The 24,028-nt window shown below is 46.6% G+C and overlaps 3 protein-coding genes across 5 annotated transcripts; all 3 read right to left on the reverse strand.

Annotated features, from left to right (window-relative positions):
• Window positions 1–1,719: 1,719 nt before the first annotated feature.
• Window positions 1,720–6,440, reverse strand: tmem169b (transmembrane protein 169b). 2 transcript variants are annotated; one of them, XM_049001745.1, is made up of 3 exons: window positions 6,055–6,440; window positions 4,602–4,971; window positions 1,720–3,792 (listed from the first exon to the last, which is right to left on the reverse strand). In XM_049001745.1, exons 2-3 carry the CDS (start codon window positions 4,882–4,884, stop codon window positions 3,161–3,163), a joined length of 915 nt encoding a protein of 304 aa, XP_048857702.1. In that variant the 5' UTR covers window positions 4,885–4,971; window positions 6,055–6,440; the 3' UTR covers window positions 1,720–3,160. The 2 variants fall into 2 exon arrangements, with proteins under 2 accessions (XP_048857702.1, XP_048857703.1); XM_049001746.1 differs by having other exon boundaries at window positions 4,602–6,440.
• Window positions 6,441–6,593: 153 nt separating this feature from the next.
• Window positions 6,594–11,021, reverse strand: pecr (peroxisomal trans-2-enoyl-CoA reductase). The gene is made up of 8 exons (XM_049001748.1): window positions 10,863–11,021; window positions 9,109–9,242; window positions 8,848–9,013; window positions 8,213–8,294; window positions 8,021–8,117; window positions 7,744–7,854; window positions 7,433–7,544; window positions 6,594–7,047 (listed from the first exon to the last, which is right to left on the reverse strand). Exons 1-8 carry the CDS (start codon window positions 10,972–10,974, stop codon window positions 6,965–6,967), a joined length of 897 nt encoding a protein of 298 aa, XP_048857705.1. The 5' UTR covers window positions 10,975–11,021; the 3' UTR covers window positions 6,594–6,964.
• Window positions 11,022–11,919: 898 nt separating this feature from the next.
• On the reverse strand, window positions 11,920–23,064 carry pfklb (phosphofructokinase, liver b). Of its 2 annotated transcripts, XM_049001744.1 has the most exons (23): window positions 22,912–23,064; window positions 22,735–22,835; window positions 21,559–21,632; window positions 21,284–21,361; window positions 20,532–20,721; window positions 20,269–20,434; window positions 19,674–19,718; window positions 18,822–18,930; window positions 18,655–18,750; window positions 18,221–18,313; window positions 17,674–17,799; window positions 17,444–17,508; window positions 17,095–17,158; window positions 16,850–16,996; window positions 16,475–16,545; window positions 16,206–16,293; window positions 15,891–16,043; window positions 14,687–14,851; window positions 14,523–14,584; window positions 14,097–14,208; window positions 13,792–13,891; window positions 13,607–13,712; window positions 11,920–12,947 (listed from the first exon to the last, which is right to left on the reverse strand). In XM_049001744.1, exons 2-23 carry the CDS (start codon window positions 22,817–22,819, stop codon window positions 12,800–12,802), a joined length of 2,343 nt encoding a protein of 780 aa, XP_048857701.1. In that variant the 5' UTR covers window positions 22,820–22,835; window positions 22,912–23,064; the 3' UTR covers window positions 11,920–12,799. The 2 variants fall into 2 exon arrangements, with proteins under 2 accessions (XP_048857701.1, XP_048857700.1); XM_049001743.1 differs by having other exon boundaries at window positions 22,735–23,063.
• Window positions 23,065–24,028: the final 964 nt, after the last annotated feature.

The following is a 24,028-nucleotide window of genomic DNA, read 5'->3' on the forward strand; positions in this document are numbered from 1 at the left end:
GAACTCATTATGTACAGTTTTTTATAGCTAAAACTAATTTTAAATCATAGTAAGAGAATAGCATTTTCCTCACGAGTGAACCACTTTTAAATCATCACTTCTGGCAGGCTTGCCCTGCCTTGCGCCCCGAGTTTTTCAGGATAAGCTGAACGTTCTGCAAACCTTCTGCTAGTTACACTGTTGGAAGGTAAATGGACGGACCGACACTTTACTACAGCTAAAGTTTTCTTCCTCAAAGTTTAGTTTGTTCCCAAACCAGTCAATCCGAGACATTCCCAGTCAATTGTACAAAAACATCATCCAAGAAGGACCCCTCCCATTCAGCGAAAGATAATGAGGCAAAACGAGTATCTCCCCAGATTAATTTCCTCCTAAATGTGGCTTGCACGGTAAAAAATATTGGAGACCACTGCTTTAGTACATCAGAGAAACATGTTCCTTCAGAATGAGATCTCTGACTATATTTTATAAGTAACCTTGACATCAGATTGATGGGCTGGCTGCAAATTAATAAGCTGGTTGCATCTTGTAACTTTAACACGGACATCACATCAGTATGAGCTCCTGAATCATTAAATGAGACATTTTTGGATCAATGACCATAAAAAGAATGTGTTGTAACTCTTTTCAATGTATAGAAACATAACAACTAGTGCATCAAAATGTAATCCGACAAAGTGGAATGCTTTGTGAATACAGAGGAGTGTAGATTTCATGAAAACAGTGAGATTCAGGAACGCAAACGAAAGGGCAGCCAGGTCCCCCCCCCTCCCAAATGCCGCATTTGGTCCTGATTACAGAAGATGACGATGGCTGAAGAGATGAGGAAGATCGTGGAAAGACAACCAGTGCACTTCTATGTCCCCAGGGTTGGCTCAGGAGAGAGTGTTAAACTAAAGGACAATGCATGAAATATTAGGATTCCTAGACCTTCTAAATGTTATCTTGACGATGAAGGAATATAGCACCAGGCGACCAGTCAGGGTCAATGATACAAGAAAAAAGTCAAAGGTAATATTAGATAAAGCAAACATTTCAAAAACAGCAGAACCCAAGGAAATATTTCCAGGATACAAGCAGATATGGGCACTCAGCACCTTCACAGACGGCGTAATGCTTGCCATCTCACGTACATGGATGGGTCCACCTTAAACCGAGACTACCGTGTGCCATAGAATGTTCCAGAAGAGAGACAGACGAGGTTTGGTGTAACTAGCCAGTTCTTGTTCATGGTAAATGTTAAGCCAAACTATGTTAAACCAATATTTTGAACAGATTTCAAAGCTACTGTGCTGATATGCACCAGAATCTGGTGCGGTTGTGAATGCTGTGTGTACACAGCAACCTCAGAATCACATCACACTTAAACAGAATCAAGCACCAACTGCAGATGTTGCATTCTGGGTAATAATAACAGCTTAAAGTAAAACTCCTCTAATACAAATTCAAACCCAGACCAAATCTAAAGCTATAACTAATAAAAAAAAAAATGACTCAGGAAATTCCCAGGTAAGAATGACCAACATAGTCATTCCCAAAGCAAAGATGTGTGTCGATGCATCAAGTGGGCAGGTCTTACAAAAGCTGCTGGACACTGTGCATTATGGGTAAACACAAATGCATGCTGGTCCATTGCTGCTAATCACTATGATTCTGCAAGCATACATTTCATGAAATACAGCCAAATAAATATAAAAGAAAATCCAGTCTAAGGCAGTGTTAACTGAAACATTAAATTGTTTTAATGAGTTAAAATCCTTTAACATCCTTGTGCTTGGTGTTTCATGTATCCATCCTCTGTAATAGTTAAGCCAATTTGCACATCTGATTGGCTGGTGGGCTTTGTTTAAACAATAAAACAAACCAATAGGAAATGACAGGTGTCAGGTGTTGTCCACCCAGCCACAAACAGAAGAGAATGGGTTTCGTTCGCACAATTACGCGTCTTACACTGTCAGTTAACATGTGGCAGTCAGAGTGTAACGGTTTGCACCAGCTAACCATCAGGATATGGGTCACAGTGCAGCAGCGTGAAAAGCCACAATTTACCATATTTAATATGACAACAGACTCAAAAGGGAAAAACATATGGAACGATGCTACACGTGTCTGTAAATACATAATAAATACGTGAACAAATTGGTGAAATGTGAGCGATACACAAATAAAAACAGATTTATGACGCAAAGAGCATAATGGCAAATTAAACATGATTGACCTTCACAAACAGACTGATATTACAGTTATAACTCATTTAGTGTAAACTTATTTGAAAACAGCAACGAAAAAAAAAATGTACACACACACGAGTATCAGAGGATTCAGGGTCACTAGGCAGATTAATTGCCATGGTCCATCCCCGCTGTAAAAAAGGTGCTTTTATGAATGAAAGCAAAAAAAGATCTATGCAGATATAGAGAGGGTGACACATGCAGTGCTGTTTCCGCTCTCGGAAGAAGTGCACCTCTGCTCTAAGCCCGACAGTCACTTCCAATGAATGTGCACATTGTCCGACCTCAAAAACGGGTTCCAATTTCCATGGATGGGGGGGGAGAGAGAGAGAGAGGGAGTTCTGGCCAAGCTATACTGGGGTCCCTGTCTAGAACCAGAACCAAGACCCTCCTTCACCAGCCGGCTAGTGAAATAAGTTAAATAAATAGCTTAAATAAAACGATGGGGGCTAACAGTTAGCAGAGACTGCATCCACGGGGGCCTTTTTCAGCAGAAAGTCGAGGGGAGGGGCCCCAGTGACACAATACCGCAGGTAGTATCAGTCTTACAATTGGCCTAATAAAATCATGATTAAACCATTATCTTAATTTCCATAGGAGACAGAGAAATGTTACAAAAAAAATTACCCTTTTCAAATTCTGAAGCGCAGACTCACCTTCTGACAGTGATGGTTGCCATCGGAAACAGAGGAGAACAATGAATGAACCCATATCAAAAGATGGAGAAGGCAGTTTGAGGAGATATTTAGGATCTGTTCCCCCTTAAAGTTCTGATAGCAGTGCAGGTTCTGAATAACGGAAAGTTATTCTTTTTTGCAGACTGCATGCACCACCAGGGGTGACAGAGAAGAGTGCAGAAAAAAAAATTCTCTTAGGACACAAAAAAAAATATTAAGTTCCACCTAAGATGTCCAGACTGGTTCACGCGGTCACACGGAGGTCGTCTGCAGGTTCTCTCCCGTTGGTTTTCCCTGAACGCTCCCAGACAGAGTATCGGAGTCCAGAAGCTCCACCACACTGTAGGGAGAGCAGTCCTCCAGACCCAGCTTCCCGCACGCCCAGCCGCAGAAGCCCTTCTCCAGGTCACGCACGGCTAGCCACCAGCGGCCGAAGGCCCAGGACACCTGCACCACGGCGGAGTACAGTGCCAGTGACACCGAGACGGCCATGATCAGCACGGGGTAGAAGATGATGAGGAACGGGCACACGGTGATCTTGTGGCAGAAAGTCCGCTCCTCGTTGTATACCAGGAAGACGTTGTACCAGGTGAGCGTGCCGTAGTAGAAGGAGGTGACAAAGGAGAGGAGGAAGACCACAGGGGCGCAGGACAGGCTCCAGAGCAACACGTGGGGCCCCTGACCGAGGCCCAGGTTGCAGGAGGGCTTGGCCTCGCCGGCTCCCTCGCATTCGGCATCCAGGCGCTCTTTGGACTTGGCCAGCTCGCGAAGCTCCTTCTCCGTCAGCGTCACGTGGATGTCGACCATCTGACCTTTCTTCTTCCCCCGCGTGATGGTGCCGGTGAGGGTCACATAGCGGCTGTCGGGCGGCACGCTCCAGCCACCTTGGGAAAAGGGAGACAGGAGGCTTCTTCATATATGTAAGCGGTATGTAAAGCATCCACGTACGTAGGGGCATAGATGCACAAAATACTGTAGCTGTCAGATAATATAACGGCACAGGAACCAAAGTCATTATACTAACGTTTAAATTTCATACCAGGCAATACTAAGTTACTCTTGGTGCAGTAATGGCTGAGTAACTATTACTACTACTTAATGATCATAATAATGATTACGATTGTAATAATACTAGGTGGCACAATGGCTTTGTACTGGAAGATGAATGTGTTCCTCCCACTGCTGGCCCATGTTCCTTTCGGATTATGGATTATGGTGACTGAGTGTGTATTTCCTGTGGCAGACTGCTTCCCCTTCCAGGGTGTCCCCTGTCCTTCCTGGGCAGGCTCCAGGCTCACTGCGATCCTGCACTGGATGACCATTTAAGGAGAATGTATGAATGGCTGGATGCATAATAGCAGCTTAAAGGATGCGGGCAGCCTGTCTGCAAGCACAGGCATCTATCCCTGAACCTTTAGCTGGAGGTGACCTGCGGGCCCAGCCATTTACAGAAGGTTTTCACCAAACAAATTATCTGTAGGACTAAGCTCTATATCAGACGTTAGGGGAAGGAGGACCATTTCTGTTAGCGTCTTCAAAAAGCAAGAAATTCCCTGTAATGAGTCTTGCAGCAGCTTTAATTAGGTTTTCACTAGAGACGGAGTCAACGCAAGGCGAACTAATTGTTAATGGGAGTTTGGGCCGTACCAAGTCCAGGGAGCAGAAAAATCAGGCACCGCCCCGGACAGCTCACCTTCCTCACTGGATGTGGTGAGAAATTTAGCGCCCTCCTCTGAGCTCTTCTCGGCCCCTTCCTCCCCACCCTGCTCCTCTGTGGGGACCCTCTCCACCTCGGAGCGGTATACGATTATGGACTCGGGCCGGGGCTCCTTCTTCCTCCTCTTCCTCCGCGTGGCAGTCCCCGTGTCCTCCTCCGTTGGGCACGCCGCGGCCTCGGACCTCGACAGCGAGTCGGTCTGTGGGCTATCAGGATCTGCGGGCTCCACCTGCTCTATGCTGAGGTCAGGCTCAGCCATTTCACCTCAAGTCACCTTCGGCTCCACTGGTTCAGGGCTACTAGCTAGTGCTGGCTTTGGGTGGGGAACTCACTGCCACTCTTCATTCTGCTTGAACAAGGGGAGGGGGTAAAAATGATTGTTGTTAGTGTTTTGTGGCTTATAATTTGTGGTTATGGTGCAGCAGACTGTGTTTTACTATAGTGGTTTAGTACTGTATTCAATGTTACACTATGATGTCCTTCCTGGGATTCGAACCAAAGACCTCTCGGTCACAGGTCGGCACCCTGGTGAAAAACCAGATGCACGACATCTGAGTAAAACCAAGACAGAACTTCGCCCGTATCTTGCAACATGAACAATGAACAGGAACCCAAATACATTAGGCCACTAATATCCCAACTGCTTTTGTTATAATATCCGATTGTGGAAAAAGGTTTATGAACACACACACACACACTTACACTTAAAAAGCTAACCAGCAAAAAATTCAACGATGATAAACTGCTTCACTATGCTTTAAAGAAAGTAAGGGCTGCTCAGTATTTGGGAAATGCAAGGACGTTGAACAGGGAATCAGGGCGGCGTCGCTCATGCCTCCGGCTTGGCAGTCGCGACTCCCCGTTTTCACTGTCACTCCAATCAGCAGATAAAGACACAAGGAACAGCCACACTAAATACATTTATGCCACCAAAATGCACATTCGGGATTAACTGTCGTCTTGTGCAAAACACCCAGCTTTTCTAAAAAGCACAACGGTCCCACAGTTTATTCTTCAGAGCCGGGAAAGACCGTTTAGTTTTTATTTTCTATCACCGTATCCCTTTCAGGCACATAGGAGAACGTGTCGTGGCATGGCGAAAAGCCCCTTCATGCCAAATATTACACAAAACATATTTTGTCATCAATATTAAAAAACGAAAAAAAATCGCGATGTGCAGTATTCGATCATGTCTCAAAACTGAGAATTTTAGGACGAAAGTGATTATAACTACAATTCATCTATGCAAAATAAAACCTCACATTAAGAATGAAGCAGCCCTTGCAGTGTCACTAATGGAGTGACGTTTGATGAAACAAGGGGAGCCGTTTCTGGACCAGCTGACTGCGCCCCTTTAAATCACACCCAATCGTCCTTTTGTCTACGCGAATGGAAATCAATGCACAATGACTTCATGGAACACTCTTACCTTATAAACCCCGGACAGACGGCAGACATGGTGAACCCGTTTGGTTGCTTTACATTGCATTTTTATTTTACTTAAGACTCCGTTAACGAGAAGCGTCAGACGCCTCCTTTCCAGGAAGCGCTCCGACGTGCAGCTCCGGCTCGCCGTACTACAGCGCTCCTCAGCCGGATCCTTAGGTATGGATCACCCCGCCCTCCGATCTCCAGCCTCTGCTACCCAATCGGATGATGGTAATGGCCTTCTGTTACAGGGCTATGCGATCCACATCGAGGCTGGGGGATCTGTCTGCCCGGAGATAAGCACAAAAGCACGTATTTAGGGAGCAGATATTTATAAATCCCGTTCATACACCGTCCCCTTCAGTATTCGGTTTGTCATGAAAAATGACACCCGACACCACAGATAATGTTAACAAGCTAAAATTCAAGGCACAATACGTTTAACTGATTGAAAAGGATCATCAAAACGATTTACAGCCCTCCTTTTGCGAAATGAACTTACCTTGCAATCACAATGCACAGCACACAACACACTTAAAGTACATTTTCAGGTAATTCTCTTTATTTATTTTTCACACAACAAACAAAATTAAAGAATGCATTAATAGTGGAAAGGCAACTTATTGGTTAGCACTGTGGAGTAATGCCTCAGAGGTTGTGGGTTCAATTCTGGCGTGTGGAGTATGATCTTCCCAAAATTTCTCTTGGTATTCCCAGCTTCCAAAGACGAACCGCAAAACTACCTATTGTGGATGAGTATCTCCAGCCTCTACAGACACCACCGTGACCCTGTACTGTACAAGCGGTCATGGAACACAGATGAATTCATGGTAAATCAGTTCAGGATTACTGTGATGATTTTATGGCTGCAAGTCTCTCCTTTCCGAGGTGAGGGACTTCAGCTCCAGAGCTCACAGCTTGGATTTATCGCTCATAATCTCCCTCAGAGTTTCTGTGCTTTCTCCCTCCGGTGCATCAGGCCAGGCATTGTGATCTGAAGGACAAAACAAACCTTTCAGCCCCTGGGAGACTGAGATCCCGTGCCAGGCTTAGTGAGTAATGAGTGGGTACAGATGCTGGACTCATACAGAGATGCAGTCATATTTAACAATGCCTTCAATATATGGTTGATTCCATTCTTTATATTTTCTGATAGGAGATCACCACAATGGCTTTGATAATTCTCTAACTGTATCTCAGTCATTATTATATCCATCCATCACATTGCTGTCTTTCTAAATTACATATTAATTGCTGGTGCATCATTAACACCCTGAGGGGGGTTGAAGGAAATGTTAGCTTTGTTGCTTTGTAGGTACCGCAGAACATTCCAGCAGGACAAATCACTGCCCCTGACCCCGCGCCTGGGTGCTGCATACCTGGAATGTTCCACAAGGAGTGGTAGAGGCTCTGTCCAGCGTCCACCCTCAGTGTTGCCCCGGTGATGTAGGAAGCCGCCGGTGACAGCAGGAAGCACACAGCTGGGGAGATCTATTGAGGATGGGGATGGAAGAGTCATAAATGCAGTGGTGAGCCAGTGCTATCCAGGGGACAAACAACTCGGGTAAAGTGGCATAAAGTGGTTACAAGACCTTCACCATCATCTGCCTTAAGCAAATGTATTGGATATTAAATGCATCGTACAAAACAAATATAATTACACACACAACAATAACGGGATGGTATTCACCTCTTCCGGAACTCCTACTCTCTTGGCTGGACTGAAGGCCAAAGACATCTTAAATAAAGTAGGCCCAGCTTCTTTGTAGTTCGCCATCGCGGTTTTAGAAATGATTGTTCCCTAAAAGAAATACAGAAATATCTTCATCTTTGTGCTTGGGCTGGCATCTTCCGGCAACGTAATGAAAAGTCGGCACTGAGGAACCCTTTGTGACTGCCGGCAAACCTGCCTCTCGTTTCTCCCAGCCGTGCCGCACGTAATCGCGGCACGAACCTCAGCCACTCACCGGTGCTATGGCGTTCACCCTCACGCCACTGGCTGCCCACTCGATGGCCAGGCTCTTGGTCAAATTGTCCACAGCTGCTCTCGCTGCTCCTGTGTGCCTAGAGTCCAAAGTCACAGGTACGGCAGAAGGTCAAAATCAAAGGCAAAGTCAACTTTTGGGTCTGGTCAGGACCGTTTTCCATTAGAAACTTACGCCATCCCAGGGAAACCCTTCCACATGTCAGCAATGATATTGACAACTGCTCCACCATGTTCCTTCATCCAGGCCTTATATACTGCAGAAGTAAGGGGATGTGGAGATTCAACACAGCTCTGCAAGCATCATTCTTCTTCAAGACATATTTCTTCTGTACTATATGTATAGCAGCTTGCTAGTGTACGTGACATAACATTTTGAATTTTTTTAAAATGTTTAATTTATTTCGTGTATATACTTTATTATTTCCATGTTTGTCTTACATAGTTTACCTGCATTTAATATTCTGCGTTTGGAAACAGTCAGGGTACTGTCTCTTTAAGAAACCTACAAAATTGCAGGGCTTTTGGTAATCCCGTGGGGGGCGCGAGATTTGGTTTAGTCGAGAAGACAAGAGTCTCGCGATTGTATCGGGAAATATCGTGAAAGCCGCTTATCTTTAATTAAAAAGGGACGTAAATCTTCCGTTTATCGTAGTCGATAAACTAAATATTGTATCTATAAATAGTGTAAAGAAACCGTTTAATGAAAAGGAAGACTAGCTTGGAATTTGAAAAATAGCAATAGGAAAACCAACTAGATTTTGGTAATTGTCCATAAACAGTAGAGATGCCTAAAATTCATGCGCTGACCTTCCTGACAGCAGTAGAAAGTTCCCGTCAGGTTGGTATCGATGACTGCCTTCCAGCCCTTGGCAGTCATGTGTTCTACTGGACTGGAGAACTGCCCCCCTCCGTTGTTGACCAAGAAGTCAATTTTGCCATGAAGTTTCAAAGTGGAGGAAACCAAATTCTTCACCTGAAAAGGGCAGCACAGGTCAAGGAGTTCCCTCACCGCTGAATGTGAGCAGACTAACTCCCCCCTGCCAGCGAATGGGCACAGCCAGTATTCACCTCATCTTCGTTACGGATGTTGCACTGCAAAGCTGTCACTCTCGCTGGACTGTCTGGTGGGATTCTCCCTGTCAGCTCTTCGGCGGCCATCTGCAAACGCTCCAGCTTCCTAGATGAAATAACCACGCTGCATCCTGGAAATGAAGACCGATGTTGTGCCAAAAAGTGACTGTCTGCCAGAAACTGATTACGATCCGCAGGAGCACACAGCCTGTTCGGGACGCATCTCTGATGTTTAAGTGTTTGACAGAACTTTATTATTCAATGAGCTCAAAGGGAACAGACACTCAGCAATCATGCGTCTCGTGTTCTGCTCCCCGAGCAACAAATGCATACATCCTTTATGGCCTAAAATGCGACAGTCATCTGACAAATCAAGGACAAGTCGGATATCTGGACGTTCCAGTTACTTCTGCCTTTCAAGGTCCAGGCAGTTCAAAGAAAGTTTGGCCATCTGGAGATGCCAGTTTCTTCTACTTTTTCAAGGTCCACCTATCAGCTTAGAACAAGTCTATCTATTTGGGACTTTTCCTTTTGCTATATTATTCTAGAACTCGTTTTCTTTTTCTGCATTTTATATTATCCAATACCATGCATACATTTTATGATATCTTCTGCAACAGCTTACTTCTCTGGTCATGCCTTTGCTTTGACCTGTGCCTCTTGCTTAACAAGCAATATATGGAAAACATGTTAATTCCTCTAGAGAAAATAGAAATTTCTTACTTAAGCAGATTTGCATTATTGTGTGATACATTCAATTAATGACAAGTAAATTACATTGTTTCAACCACTATGTGTAAATCAACAACACATTATAAACGTAATTGTTAATTACTGATTAGGTAATGCATTTTGCATAATCATCTATATTCCATTATTGATTACTGATTAGCATAATCAAGAATTTTCTATCACAATCGGTTGTGTAGTGAAACTCATTTAGACATGGAAACATTCATAAACATAAATCTACGCGTACATTAGCGTGTCGCATTTGAACTTAAATGGCTTTATGGCATAAGGTTACAGTTTTACAACACGGTTACGACCAATGACTGCTTTAAAGTGTTTTACATGACAATGGTTTCCTTTGACTCTTATTACAATTATTTATTTAAAAATTCACCAGACCCTTAAATCTGACAGAGACATACCTTCGCTATTAGCTCCGGGATACATGTACTGTATAGTTTTTGCACTTGTAAGACGATTTGATGTCGAGAATAGCCGTTATAGTCGCACAGAAACTGTGCAGATAGTCACTTTTTGGCACAACAGTTGTTACCTAGGTGGACCGGAGTGACATTTGAAAAAGCTGTCGAATAATTACGAATGAAACTTGTATGCTTCAAACTGGTACGTAAACAAGTATTATATGAATGTTTTATGTATCCATCTAACATCAGTCTATGTAGTAAGCTCTGGGTCGCAACCTATCCCAGGAAGCACACAGCAGGGGAACAAGACAGATGGAATGACGATCCACCACGGAGCACAAGCGCACGCATTCGTGCACATTTAATCACACGTCATGGACAATTTAGAGACGACAGTTAAACTTTTGTATTACTTCTTCCGAATTTGCAGTAGCGATCGGGACCCTTTGTGTAATACAAGGCAGGCGTTTCTGGATTAAAGGTCGCATTCTGTCACTAACCCTCGTCACACGCAAAACAGGTAAGACTCCAGCAATGTAAGTGCATACAATTAAAAACAAATGAGCATATTCCCCCGCTAGCATATATGCTTACCTAAATGTAATAACTCTGAAGTGATCGCCTTGCCGATGCCCGTCCCGCCTCCTGTGACTATCGCTACTTTGTTACTGAACAGTCCTGGTTTAAACACGCTGCACGCTGCCATGTTGATACTGCTGGATAGAAGGCGGTGCGTCACGTGACTCAAGCAGCTTTAGCGCGAGCGAATGTGGAAGGCGGGGGGGTAGAGGGGAGTTAATGGGACACCTCAGTGGAACGGAGATCAGCGGACCAGGTAGACCCGTGAGCTAGACACCGGCCGGACACTAAATATTTTTCACATACTTTTGTTGTGGCGAAAGTTTTTGACTTCTTTGCTTTATTTATACTGTTCTATCCACTTGCCATGACTGACCATGGGCGTAAAGTATGAGGGGATGTCGGGAGGTAACCACTCAAGAATCAGAGCCGGCCAATACCACCCTTCATATAATCATATTGTCAAGATGAATGGACGGGGACCTCAACCCCTCCCCAAATGTTCAAACCAAAGTTATTTCTTTGTCGTTTTGAATTATGAACTGAAATATCAGGAAAATCTATATATAGTGTAGTGTGAGATTGGTTATTCTGCTGGAAAAATTCAGATCCAAATCCAATGTTGTGATACAGCGATAATGCTGATCAACTCATTGACATTTTCATGTTCATACAAAAATGTATACAGTTGAGATAACATTGTATACAAATATAATTATTTTGGTAAGATACACCAAAAGTCATCAGTAGATGACTTAAAGAGCGTTTGTTCGGCCAGCAGGTGGCGATATGCGCAGTTTGGGCTGACTTTACAGAGGCATTGTGGGACGGTGGAGGACAACCTCTTAGTTTCATTTCAGGAATTTCCCTTTCACCCAATTTGCATTTATTAGGATTTCTCAATATGACACGGTAAAGAATTGCATCAATTTAAACGATTACGACACCTAAAAAACGACATCGGCAATAAAAGCGCTAGTCTTGATAACGCGGACCATAGTACGTATTTATACGCATTATATTGCATATTAAACACTAATACAGACCAGTGAGAAGCACTCCACACCAGGGATGAGTTTTGACTCGTTTATTTACCATACATTATTGCAACCTAACACAGTGAATTAAGAAGGTATTTCTATATTTTGATGACACCCTCAAACTATAACACTGAGGAAAGAACATTGAAATGCAAGACCCCTTTCACGAGAGAAGCACAAATGAAAAAGCAACATGGTTCATGGATTGTAAAGAAAATTAAGATATACAGTCACTAAAGATGTGACCTACCTTTATTAATTCAAGTTAGTTTTTTTTATTATTACTTATACTCGTTTACTAATGTATTACAGTGATTTCGACTTGGTTGACAGTATGCAACTAATAGACTGGTGTAAGATCAAGAAAAAAACATTTCAGATTATTTCCAATATTTTATGAGGACTATATTCTACTGCTTGAGATTTTTGTCCCTTAAACATAAACATTCGCTATATGAATTTCAGTTAGACAATTAGACCAGATACAGCATCACGCGACAATGTTGAGCAATTCACATTTCATTAGTCCAAAGTGACAGTCATTTTTTTTAGGGTTAGTTAATACCAAAAAGCTAGAGACTAACAGTATGTCAAGCTTCACCCTTTTAAGTAAATATTCCTGTGTAAGTTTTCTAGAGGTATTTTGTTAGTGTTTCAGATACAAAATACTACAGTTTATACAGGTTATGAAAGAAACCCCTTATTTCTGTGCAAATTCGTTATTTAAAGACACACTGCCAGGGAAATCAGGAGAGGAATTATCTGGAGCTAAGCCTATGTGAAGTTTACCATGTTTAGTCACAATCAACATGGGTAGAGGGGTATTACTGTACTGGTTGAACAGGGAGTGGTTTGAAGAACCAGTGGTTCTGCTAGGGCACGAGGCGGCTTCCCACAGCTGAGGTCCAATCCTCAGAACCCCGTCTCTATGCTGAGGGAGCGGCGGGTCACGTGCTCAACCTCCCCGGTGACATACTCTTTGAAACTGGTCTGGTACTTGGCCAGCATCTTCAGCATCAGACGAAGGTTTATCCACCACTGCTCCTTGGGCATCCTGTGCCTGTGGGGGGGGCATGTAGGAGTGCAGCAGTTAAGGAACCAGACATAGACTGTTTGTGTGTGAAAAGGTGCTTTCATGTATGACGATACTGTAAAACTGAACGAGCCCTTAAAAATAAAATCTGCCGTCCATCCGTAGTCCAAATAATACTGCAGTACAGGACTGTGGGAGGGGACCTGGAATTTATCCCTGGCAGTGCATTAGCTGGAAAAACATCCTGGAGAAGATGCCAGTCCGCCACAGTGCACAGACCACTGCACAGACCACTGCACAAACAAACATCTGAGTGACTGGAGATACCAGTTTGCCTAACTGCACTTTAAACCGTGTGACAAAACCCGAGCAATATAGGGGGAGGGGGGACCACGTAACCCCCACCCACATGCACAGACTCAACCACTAATACATACATTTCCGTCATATTTCATTATGGCATTCAGAAGCTCAATTCATACTTTACGTGTGTGTGCCTTCACAGTGCGTGCACAGGACAAGTGACATGCACCCACAGCAACCATTTGCACACACAGACAAATATACGTACAGAAGAGTCTGCACTCACGATCACGTGTGGACCACTAACGACATGCAGAAGTCAAGTTGTGAACTATGCTTTATGGAGCGTGGTCATGAAATTGATATTTTAGACTGGTCCTCACTCGAAGTCTGTCTGTTCCTTGAGATCTGTCACTGGGCTGAAGGTCAGCACTTTCTTGGTCATCCCGATCACGCAGGCTGTGTCCGGCGAGTTGGCAAACACACGTCCTGGAGAGAGACGGTGCCCTTTAGCCTTGTTATTACTGAAGGCCCACAGGGTTATGGAAAACTGCCCATTTCCACCTACCCTGCCTGCATTTCTTCTCCATCATCTCAGTTATCCACAGCACGGCCTTCACACCCAGCTTGGTGCCATAGTTTCTGTCAAACGGCGTGGGGGCCCCTCCCTTGAAGTCAAAGGTCACAAGTACAGTGGTAGTGAAGTCATGTTCTACTTATTAACAATGCCTGGAAGCTCCTAGAAATCGCACCGGTAATCCCATGTTAACACTGGAGTATATGCCACAACAATCTGTCCAAATTTGAGTCTCTTCATCTGACAGGTAACACGCACAGCACCACAAACAGGCCACTCACTGACACCCCCTTTACCTGCTGCAGATGTCCAAGCACATTCACCCTGCAATCAAAGACGCCTTTTCCCTCAGCAGAGTAGAGATTGTGCAAGAACTCAGTGGTGTACTGTGGATTGGACTTCTCATTCCTGATGGCAGATGGGGAAAAAGCAAGAATCACTTTACTACAGAGACCAGATAGACAAAACCTTCTACAAACATGGCGATATAGTACTCTGGCATTGGACAGCTCTTGTGTGTCAAGTGAGTTGTTAGGCACTGCAGGGTATTAAGGTTAAACGAGCCCAACTGTAAGGCAGGTCTGTGCTCTGAGATTCAATGACATGTAGTTCAGTGTCACTGGTCTGCCAAGCTTAACGGCCAGACCGGGAGATTTTGACAGCTCCGGAGAACATGCAGTCCGCCTCCTCTTTCAGGTGAGCCAAGTCGGTCACCGGCTCACCTGAGCACCAAACCACGCTGAATATCAGTCTTCATTTTCTCCCTGAGGTGCTCCACATTAGCCTGTCAGAGCAACAACTTGGTTACCAGAAACGCCTGCAGCTTGGGCGTGTGCGACACCAGTGCCGCTTCCGTCACATGACTTTCGGCGAGGCCCAGATTCACCTCCAGGTCGTGGATGTTGAAGGGCTCCTCAAAGATATACGCGGCGTCTGCCCCCACGGCGATTCCAGTGACCGTGGCCAGGTAGCCGCAGAATCCGCCCATGGTCTCCACCACGAACACCCGCCTCTTCGTGCCCGAAGCAGATTGCTTAATTTTATCGCAGCTCTGCGGAGTATTCCAGAAGGGTTAGTGTAGGGATAAATGATATCAAATCCCGATTATATGCTGCCTGCACAATATTCATCAGCGTTTCAGATACGCATAAACATTTGTCCAAACGTCTGCTTTTCAGTAATATATGGATATTTGCTTACAGCCACGATTTGGCAAGTAGATCAGCAGTGTGCCTATGGCGACACCCAAACGTTAGTAATCTATATAAATTCGGCGTATCGTTATGTTTAATGAATGTGTGACTTTAAACTGCAAAACATACAGCCACACCCCTGACACCTCGTTACCTCGTTTATCCAAAATATCTCCTCTTTCAATAGATGTTGTGGCTGCTGAGCTGTCCCTGTCTTCGCCACCACTTCAGGCGATCATCACTCCCATGATGCACCAGGACAGTGGTAAGTGGCATGCTCTGCTAGCCAAATCTAACACAAGAATATGCCCGTATCACTGACTTTTTGGGTGTCACCATCAGCCTCTCATTAATATTTTAGGTGCACTGCTAATCTGATTACCAAATTGCGACCGCAAGTAAATGTCCATATAGTACAGAGTAGCCAGTGTCCGTCCAAATCTTTACACCCATCTAAAGCCCTGGGGGGTGTTCCATGAAGCAGGATCTCTCAGTTAGCAGGATTAAGCTACTGAAGTCATGATCGTCCAATAAGAGTTTAGGTAAGGAGCAATCCTATTGAACGATCATGTCGTCTAGCTAAATCTAACCCAGGTAACTGAAAAGTCTTGGTGATTATTGCACATGCCCCGTATAATCACGATTATATAGAGATGTGATATTATACAGCTCTAATTCTGGTCAACATTGACTTGCCATTTCTGATCTTTTCGGTCACTAGTGGTTGTGGGAAAAAAAAATTCCATCAGTGTGCAAATCGATGCAACGGAAGGAAAACGCGTCACCCTGACATGGGTGATCCAGTCACAGCAGCTGCCTGCTGAGCCTCACACTGCGGGCACAGGCTAGCAGACCCACGTGACGCGTTCGATGTGTCCCAGCAGGCCACACCCTCACCTCCATGGCAGCATTGACAGCGGTGTCGGAGCCTAGGCTGAAGTCCGTGCCAGGCACGTTGTTGCTGATGGTGGCGGGGATGACGCACATGACGATGCAGAGCTCGTCGTAGCGACCCCGGGCTTCCACCAGCTGCAGCACCCCCTCATATGCCTGGGTGGGTGGGGGGGGAGGGGATCAAGGTGGTTTAGACTATTCACCTTCAAAGGGCATCAGATACTACAGCTCTCTATCCTCAATGAGCATAACAGAAGAGGACTGACTATATGTCCATTCCTGTGGTGATACTGCTCCAGCCCAGGGTCGGCCTCTCACCTCAAACCCTCCAATGACCAGCAGTGACTGGATGTTGTACTTGCGGATGTTGCTCACGATCTCCTCCATGCAGGAATTAGGAAGGGTTCTAGGAGAGAGGACAGACCCAAAAGCTGCAGCGTCACCTCATATCAAAATCCTCCGCTTGCTCACGTCAGGGATGCCACTGACTGGCTGAACTGTCGCCTTGCCAGTCAGCAGAGGCAGATTAGCTGCAAACTTGCTGACCAAGCTCCCGGCCCCCCCCCTCCCCCATGAATCCGTCTTACCGTTTAGTCCCTAGAAGGGAGCCTCCTTGTCCAGTCCAGCCTGCTACATCATGCCAGCTCACCGGGTTGATCTTTGAAGAGACAGTAGATAAATAAAAATGCGTTTCGAATGGACACTCTCTCTCTCTCTCTAATATACATACATACATACATACATACATACACACACACACACACACACACACACACACACACACACACACACACACACACAAAATATACATTTCCATCACCTTTACCCGTGGACGATATTAAAATGACCAGGTGAATATGGTGTGTAGTTCACCTCCCACCCCATTCCCTAAGGAAAAGCCCCACTCTGACCCCCCCCAACCCACCCCCACCACCACCACACACTCCCGAGGGAAACCTCACCAGCCCAGTGGCCAGGCCTCCAAAGCCATCACTGACAGTGTAGACCTTGTGACCCGTGGCGAGTCCCATCCTCACTGCCGACCTCACCGCCGCGTTCATCCCGGCTGCCGGGGCTCCCACGTTTAGGATCGCCAAGGACAAATGACTCTGCGAGGGGCCAGCATGCACAAAGTGGAGCAGACGCAGATGAAAGCCACGCCGGGCCCGGGCCCGGAGAGCGGGCACACGCAGACAGCGCCGCCTACCTGCGACTGAGACGGCTTCTGGTGCGCCAGCAGCCTGTAGGTGTTCCAGTTGTTCTCGAAGCTCCTGAGACAAAACCAGAACCCGCTGAACACACGTACACACCACAGACACAGGGCAGCAGTGGCCTAATGGGCGGGGAAGCGTGCTTGTAAATCGCAAGGTTGTTGGTTCAAATCCCTACCAGCAAAGCTCTCCAGGCAGTACATGATAGCTACTCACTGCAGTGTCACAATGTCACATATGGGTTACATATAGGTTTTGTCAGAGGACACATTTCATTGTTGTGCAATCTGTGGTGTGTCGACAATCAACAGCTAGATTGTAGATAGCGACCATTACGCCACTCACTTCCCACGCAGCTGGATGGCTTCCTCGAACCTCTTCTCATTCATGGCCTTCTGCACCTCCTTGGTCTACAGACAGGGAAACCCAAGCAGGTCAGGCGACTCCCTGCCTTCTTGCATGCTTATCACTGGTCATGCCATTTGGGTCATACCATCTGCATGCTTATCACTGGTCATGCCATTCGGGTCATACCATCTGCATGCTTATCACTGGTCATGCCATTCGGGTCATACCATCTGCACACACTCCATGAGGGGCAGCCGCATGGCCTGGTTGCCCGAGAGGCCGATGACGCAGGCCGCGGTATCTGGGGTGGCTTCCATAAGGGCCACCACAGCCTCCATGCCCATTTTACTGCTCTGTGAGGGCAGAAGGGGGGGGGGATTGCACCAACTCAAGAAATACCACCAAGCTTCATACAAGAAGTTTCATATATTTAAATAAATTCCCTGCAGGAATTTAAATTTTTAAATTTAAATTCAAATTTTGTTCTACATTTTTTGTTGAACGTTGGCCTTCTGTGTGCCAAAGCCTGGTAATGAGACCCAGAGAAAGTGAGATTATTGTCTGCTGTCAATTACCACACAGATTACCCAAAGTAAAGTAGGATGAACCAATCAGGGACTGTCAGTACGTATTCCAGTCCTTTCAGTTTGCTGTGCGAGTTTCCTGCCGTGCCAAGGTTGAGGTTTAAGGTTAAAATCCTCCAGAGCAACGTGGCTCACTAAGGGAATGTGGGCATCCTGCAAGCCGCTCCAGAGAGGGCGGAGACCGACTCACCAGCACGCGGTCGAAGGCCGAAGGTGTGCCGCCCCTCTGGACGTGACCCAGCACAGTCACCCGCGTGTCATATCCCAGCCGCTTCACCACCAGCTTGACAGAGGAGACATCGGACAGAGTTCACGCGTCGCGGCTAATCCCACAGGCACAGAGTCGAGCAGCAGGGGCTGCTTTGGTTCACAGCCTCCGTGACCAGCCTCTGCACTACGGTACGGCTTTTCATCCAGCAGTTTTCACCCTCACAGTGCGTGTCCTGCTTTACATCACTGTCCCATCAAAAAAATAACACAGAAGTGCCGACAGCTTTTCTATTGCAAGCGATCCTTTTATCCAGTGGGTGTAAGACCTGCATGGCTATGCTTGGAGGACACTAGTTACACTAGTTACTGCTCCCAGTGCCTTCCTCTACACAGACAGGCTTGCAACTGGCTTACGTCTTTCACGTAGCTGGAGGATATGGGCTGGCCGTGTCTGTCGATGGCCCCTTCGGCGACGATCACGATGTTCAGCCTGGACCCCTTGCTGCGGCTCTATGTGGAAATATCACACGTGAGTCCATCTGCTCCATTGGGCCCCCGCCAGCGGATGGGCCCGGCCTCACCTCGCCCAGCCGGGCACAGAAGTGCTCCTCCCAGCCCTCTTCTGGTGGGGCCTCTGGGATGAAGACCCAGTCGGCACCGGATGCCAGCGCAGACACCGTGGCCAGGTACCTGACCACCGCCAAGGGGAGATAATCAAGCTCATCGGTCCGGTTAATCCATAAACAGGCTTGCGTCAGCTGACATCCAAATATGGGGACAAGCAATAAATGCAGACAGAGACGCAGCTAGCAGTCAGGTTTATAAACCTCAGCAAATGTAAAAAACTGAGGATCAGTCGACAGGAGACAGTAAAAGGTAAACAAACCCCTCAGTAAACAGCGCAAAGCATCACATGCGGGATTATCAGAAAGAAGCCAACGCAGCCCCAAGGGAGATGCATCAGGCATTCTAAACACTTACAGCCAATGAGAGAGCAGAGTGTGAGGGAGGGACGCAAGGAGCGAGCGAGAGAGAGCGAGCGAGAGCGAGCGAGAGAGAGCGAGCGAGCGAGCGAGAGCGAGCGAGAGAGAGCGAGCGAGAGAGAGCGAGCGAGAGAGAGCGAGCGAGCGAGAGAGAGCGAGCGAGAGAGAGCGAGAGAGAGCGAGAGAGAGAGAGCGAGCGAGAGAGAGCGAGCGAGAGAGAGCGAGCGAGAGAGAGCGAGCGAGAGAGAGCGAGCGAGAGAGAGAGAGAGAGCGAGAGAGAGAGAGCGAGAGAGAGAGCGAGCGAGAGCGAGCGAGAGAGAGCGAGCGAGCGAGCGAGAGAGAGCGAGCGAGAGAGAGCGAGCGAGCGAGAGCGAGCGAGCGAGAGAGAGCGAGCGAGCGAGAGCGAGCGAGAGAGAGCGAGCGAGAGAGAGCAAGCCAGTGCGCACTCACCCACAATGCCGGCCCATGACCTCCAGAACAAACGTCCGCTGATGGCTGCAGAGCACAAACAACGCGAGCATTTCAATGTGGGCCGCCTGAACGCCAACGGTCTCGGCCCAGTGAGAGCCGCCAAGGCCATTCGGCACCGCCGCCTGAGGCGAACGCCGCTTTGTAGTCTATAAAATAACAGTCTGCGGAAGGCAGGGAAGAAAAACGGACTGATAAACAGGTTTCTACGTGACACTGAAATTTTCTGGCGACGCTGTGCTGGCGATAAGCGGAGGAGTCCCCGTGGCGATGGATGTATTAAGGATGGGAACGACGGGAAAAATCCCAGAAGCCTCCACACTGGACTCCTCTTTCACTGTCGCCAAGGGGCTGTACGAGACACTGACTCGCTCACCTTGCTTAGGCATACTAATGCGCTAACATTTTTTATACAGGGAAAAAAAGCTAACTAACTAGTTAACATCTTCCTTGTGGATATCAGGCAGCCCAAAGTCTAACTGCGAGTTATAAACCCGTCACAAGCCACATTAGCGTCTCTGGGATCTTTTCAGGGCTGTCCCAGGAACGGGAGGGGGGGGGGGTGGGGCATCCCGACCTCTGTGCTGTGGTGCTGATGGCATCAATGACTTCCATAATACGGTGCAGGGCCGAATCGGCGCCGATGGTCATGTCCGTGCCGCAGAAGTCATTGTCGATGGAGCCTACCAGGCCCACGATGTTCAGGTGGGCATGCTGGTGAGCCAGCTCCTCGGTGATCCTCTCTGACACGCACGAAGGAAACACGAGGTACAACAGCCGGTCCCTGAACCATCGACAGACAGTGAACATGGCTGCAACGCTGAAGCAGAAGGCCCTTACCATCACGAACGAGGTCCGCCAGCAGCTCGGGCCACTCCCCGCGGAAGACATCAGCCCCGGTCAGGCTACCGTCGCCCCCGCACACACACAAGTTGGTGATGCCACGCTGCACCAGGTTGTAGGCGGCTTTCAGGCGCCCCTCCCGCTTGGTGAAGTCCTTGCAGCGGGCGCTGCCGATCACCGTGCCTCCCTGAAGGGGACGCATGGACTCAAAGTGAGGTCACCAGACACACACATTGATTTCAAAGGCTGCGGTGGTGAGTAATGGGGAGCCTCTATGAACTGGACCCCCCCCCCCCCATCTCCATAGTTACTGGTTAGCGGAGTAATAGGAGGATTGCGCCAAACCAGGAAGTATCAAGTAGCTTCATGCAAGAGATTTCTCACATATAAATGAATCCCCCGCATCACTGAAGAAAACTATTTTGTTCTACATTCCAAGTGATTTCCAACCGTAAACGCTGGATTATCTGACACCAATCATTTCTTACGATGCTCTTTCAGGCCCAGATGCCGATGCCTTAATCCTCACACATAAAACGGATGAGGAGGGATTTGTGCCGAGTGCAGAAGGACGATCCTACGCGTGCATTCGGGACGGCAGCAAAGCCGAACGTCTCACCATGGACACCGACAGCCCGTGTCCTCTTAGCACATCGTTATCAAAGTGTCTAAATATTATCGGCTGCCATGGGTGTCGCTGTGTTTGCCCTTGAAGCACGGAGGGGTGGGGGGCCTTCGGATAACCTCACCAGTTGGATGATGTCGGACACACTTTGCCAGTTGGATAGTTTGATGTTGTCACCCCCGTCAACCAGTCCCTGATAGCCCTGGGGAAGGAAAAGTCGATTTCAATCAGCATTGGTATCGGACACGTAGAAACTTGTAAATGACATGGCGTCAGGGTGTTATACAAATTCAAACGAAGGTTCCTGGGAGTATTGTGTAATTTACATTTTTTTATATATTTTAATATTTAGGTAATGGACAAGTAGAGCAGTTTCAGAATTCAGGAAAATAAACATACCTCATAGATAAGGTACACCTTGGCTCCAACATATATGCCCATCCGAGTCACTGCTCGAACTGCTGCATTCATGCCTATGACGGCAGAACAAAATATAACAGAACTGCTCCGAATCCCTGACTGCACACTGGTTCTCACCCGACTCCTACAAGAGGATCGGCTGCCCAGCATGATGTAATCCAAATAATAATGGAGACCTAAAGTAAATGTCAGTTCTTCAGAATACTTAGCATTTGATTTTTATGTGCTGGACCCTCGTTTTATTTAAAATCACTCCCTTTATACAGGCCTGCCTGCATTTGGCGCGACACACGGGCTTCGGCAAGAATTCTATGGCAAATTATATTATTCCATTATGAACCTAAACTTAGCTACATCAGTTTGCAAACTCAGGTAATAAAACTCTTATATACATGTCAAACACGTGTACAGCCTCGTCTCGAATTGAAAATCTCACTCCAGCCAGTTGACCAAACTTGGCGACCCTATTATTATCTTTATAATATTACGACATTTAATCTTGTTAACGCTTTTATTGCTTGTTTCAGTTTTCTGACAGCCTGTTATCACCAGGGCGTAAACTTAGTGTAGAGAACTACGCATTATGATAAACCGGAAAATTATATTTAATCTCAAATTTTTAAATCAGAGCTCAAGCTCACTGCTTTTGATGAGATCCTAGGATTAATTCTAACTTTTACGTTAGTCAAATATGGATTAATTTCATGGACTTAAGAACCAAGAAGCCCATTTATTTATTTTTTATATATCAAAGCCCATGTATAGTAAACCCTTATTACAACAGGATAACGCTTATTTATCGAAATCAAACGCAATTCTTATGTTCTCAGTTTTACTAGTTACCCTGATACGCTCACCTACCCCCCAAGCAGGAGCTGCACCCAGGACGCCACTACAATCAACTGGCTGCACACGGACAATACAAAATTAAAGGTTGCTGTACTTTGGACATATCTGCATATATTATTTGTTGGGTTGGATTTTTGCTTTTATTTTTATTTTTTCTCCCTAAAGAAACCGTGCATATGTCAGAAAATTCCGTGAATCCGGGAATCAAGGATTACAGCCTTTATATAAGAGACGGAGAGCCACCGACCTCCGCGAAACGCTGCAGCCAGCTTAAGGTGCTCGTTCCGCGGAAAGTTTTGCTGGTACCTTGTGCATCGCCTCCACTGGTCAACACGGCGATGGCTTTGCCTGTCCCGGTCCTCTGGCGCTTCTCCAGTTCACAATGCTTCATAGCGGCGGCGGAGAAACTGAACGAGCGGGTATGTTTTTATAAAAAAAAGAAAATGCAAAACGGAAAAAGTGCAGAAATCGCAGCGTGCTTACTCCGATGCAGACCTGACCCACAACGCTGACGGCTTCCTGGTCCTACCGACGACCCGACGCCGCCAAACTTCCCCTGGATAGCGAGGGCTGACGCCCCGCCTCCTTTGTTAATGAGCAGCGCCCCGCACGTCCCACTAACACTCTGCGGTCTGAACCCGACCAGCGCTCGCAGCGAGTCAATATCACGTTAAATCCCTAAAGCACACTCAAGATATTATGACGCTCTGATGATTATTTAATATTATACTCTGCACATTTGTTTACGTAGAGTCTTACGTCGAGTTATTGATCTGAGTCACGTCCGAGATCTGTAGTAAATGATATACGCTGGTGGTGAGACGCGTGAAAGCGGATGTAGTAGGACGTTAGCGGGTACATCGCTTAGTGTAACAGGTACAAGAGAAAGAGCAGCGACGTAAGCCGTATATTGACCCACTGTCCATGTCTAACTTCTAGTACAGTATGCATAATGTATTGTGAGCATGGCCATAAACTATGAGGGGGGTGTAACCCCCCCCCCCCAATAATCAAAACCAGTCAATACAACCTCATGGAACCTATTATGTGGGCAGCGACCTCAACTCCCCTCTCTTGATTGAGTAATGTATGTGTGATGGACAACTGCAATATCGAGACATGCTCAAACGGACTTGCGTCTGGTGATCTTGGTCCCAAAAGCGAACACAATTCTGTGAATGTACAAAAAACAACTTCCTTATGCCGAGAATGGGAGACTATTAAACATGAGGAGTAGTACTTTGCATGGGTGTGGCGGCTGTCAGTATCCTATCACTTGCTGTTGAGCTGTATGTGGGGAGGGGGAGCTCTGTTTGCTGTGTCTGGTCACCAATTCTTTCAGACGGTTTTATAAGACGTTCAGGACTTTGTTCTTGCACTGAAATCTAAAAGTGTGTCACTGTCTAGTGGGGGTGGTTGTCACTCTGTCAGCCATGTTTGTTTTGCTAGTTGCAGCACACCTTCCCACAGGCTTGCATGTCCCAAATAATCCCAGACAATTTTTACATCCACCAGATTTGACGAAGCTCTTGCCCATTTGTCAAAATAAAACAATGGATGATCCATCGCAGAAAGAGTCAGCCTGAAAACAAAGGGAAGG

Source organism: Brienomyrus brachyistius, unplaced genomic scaffold (assembly GCF_023856365.1).
Source record: "Brienomyrus brachyistius isolate T26 unplaced genomic scaffold, BBRACH_0.4 scaffold62, whole genome shotgun sequence".
NCBI classification, from domain to species: Eukaryota; Metazoa; Chordata; class Actinopteri; order Osteoglossiformes; family Mormyridae; genus Brienomyrus; species Brienomyrus brachyistius.

Coding starts and splice junctions, on each gene's coding strand:
- tmem169b (XM_049001745.1), bottom strand. CDS start 4,884: ATGGCTGAGCCTGACCTCAGCATAGAGCAGGTGGAGCCCGCAGATCCT. Junction 3,793..4,601: donor CACCACATCCAGTGAGGAAG/GTGAGCTGTCCG, acceptor CCTTTTCCCAAG/GTGGCTGGAGCGTGCCGCCC.
- pecr (XM_049001748.1), bottom strand. CDS start 10,974: ATGGCAGCGTGCAGCGTGTTTAAACCAGGACTGTTCAGTAACAAAGTA. Junction 9,014..9,108: donor ACATCCGTAACGAAGATGAG/GTGAATACTGGC, acceptor TGCCCTTTTCAG/GTGAAGAATTTGGTTTCCTC. Junction 8,118..8,212: donor AAGGGTTTCCCTGGGATGGC/GTAAGTTTCTAA, acceptor TTTGGACTCTAG/GCACACAGGAGCAGCGAGAG.
- pfklb (XM_049001744.1), bottom strand. CDS start 22,819: ATGAAGCATTGTGAACTGGAGAAGCGCCAGAGGACCGGGACAGGCAAA. Junction 16,997..17,094: donor AGAAGCCGTCTCAGTCGCAG/GTAGGCGGCGCT, acceptor GGCCCCTCGCAG/AGTCATTTGTCCTTGGCGAT. Junction 16,294..16,474: donor TCCCTTCTAGGGACTAAACG/GTAAGACGGATT, acceptor CCTCTCTCCTAG/AACCCTTCCTAATTCCTGCA.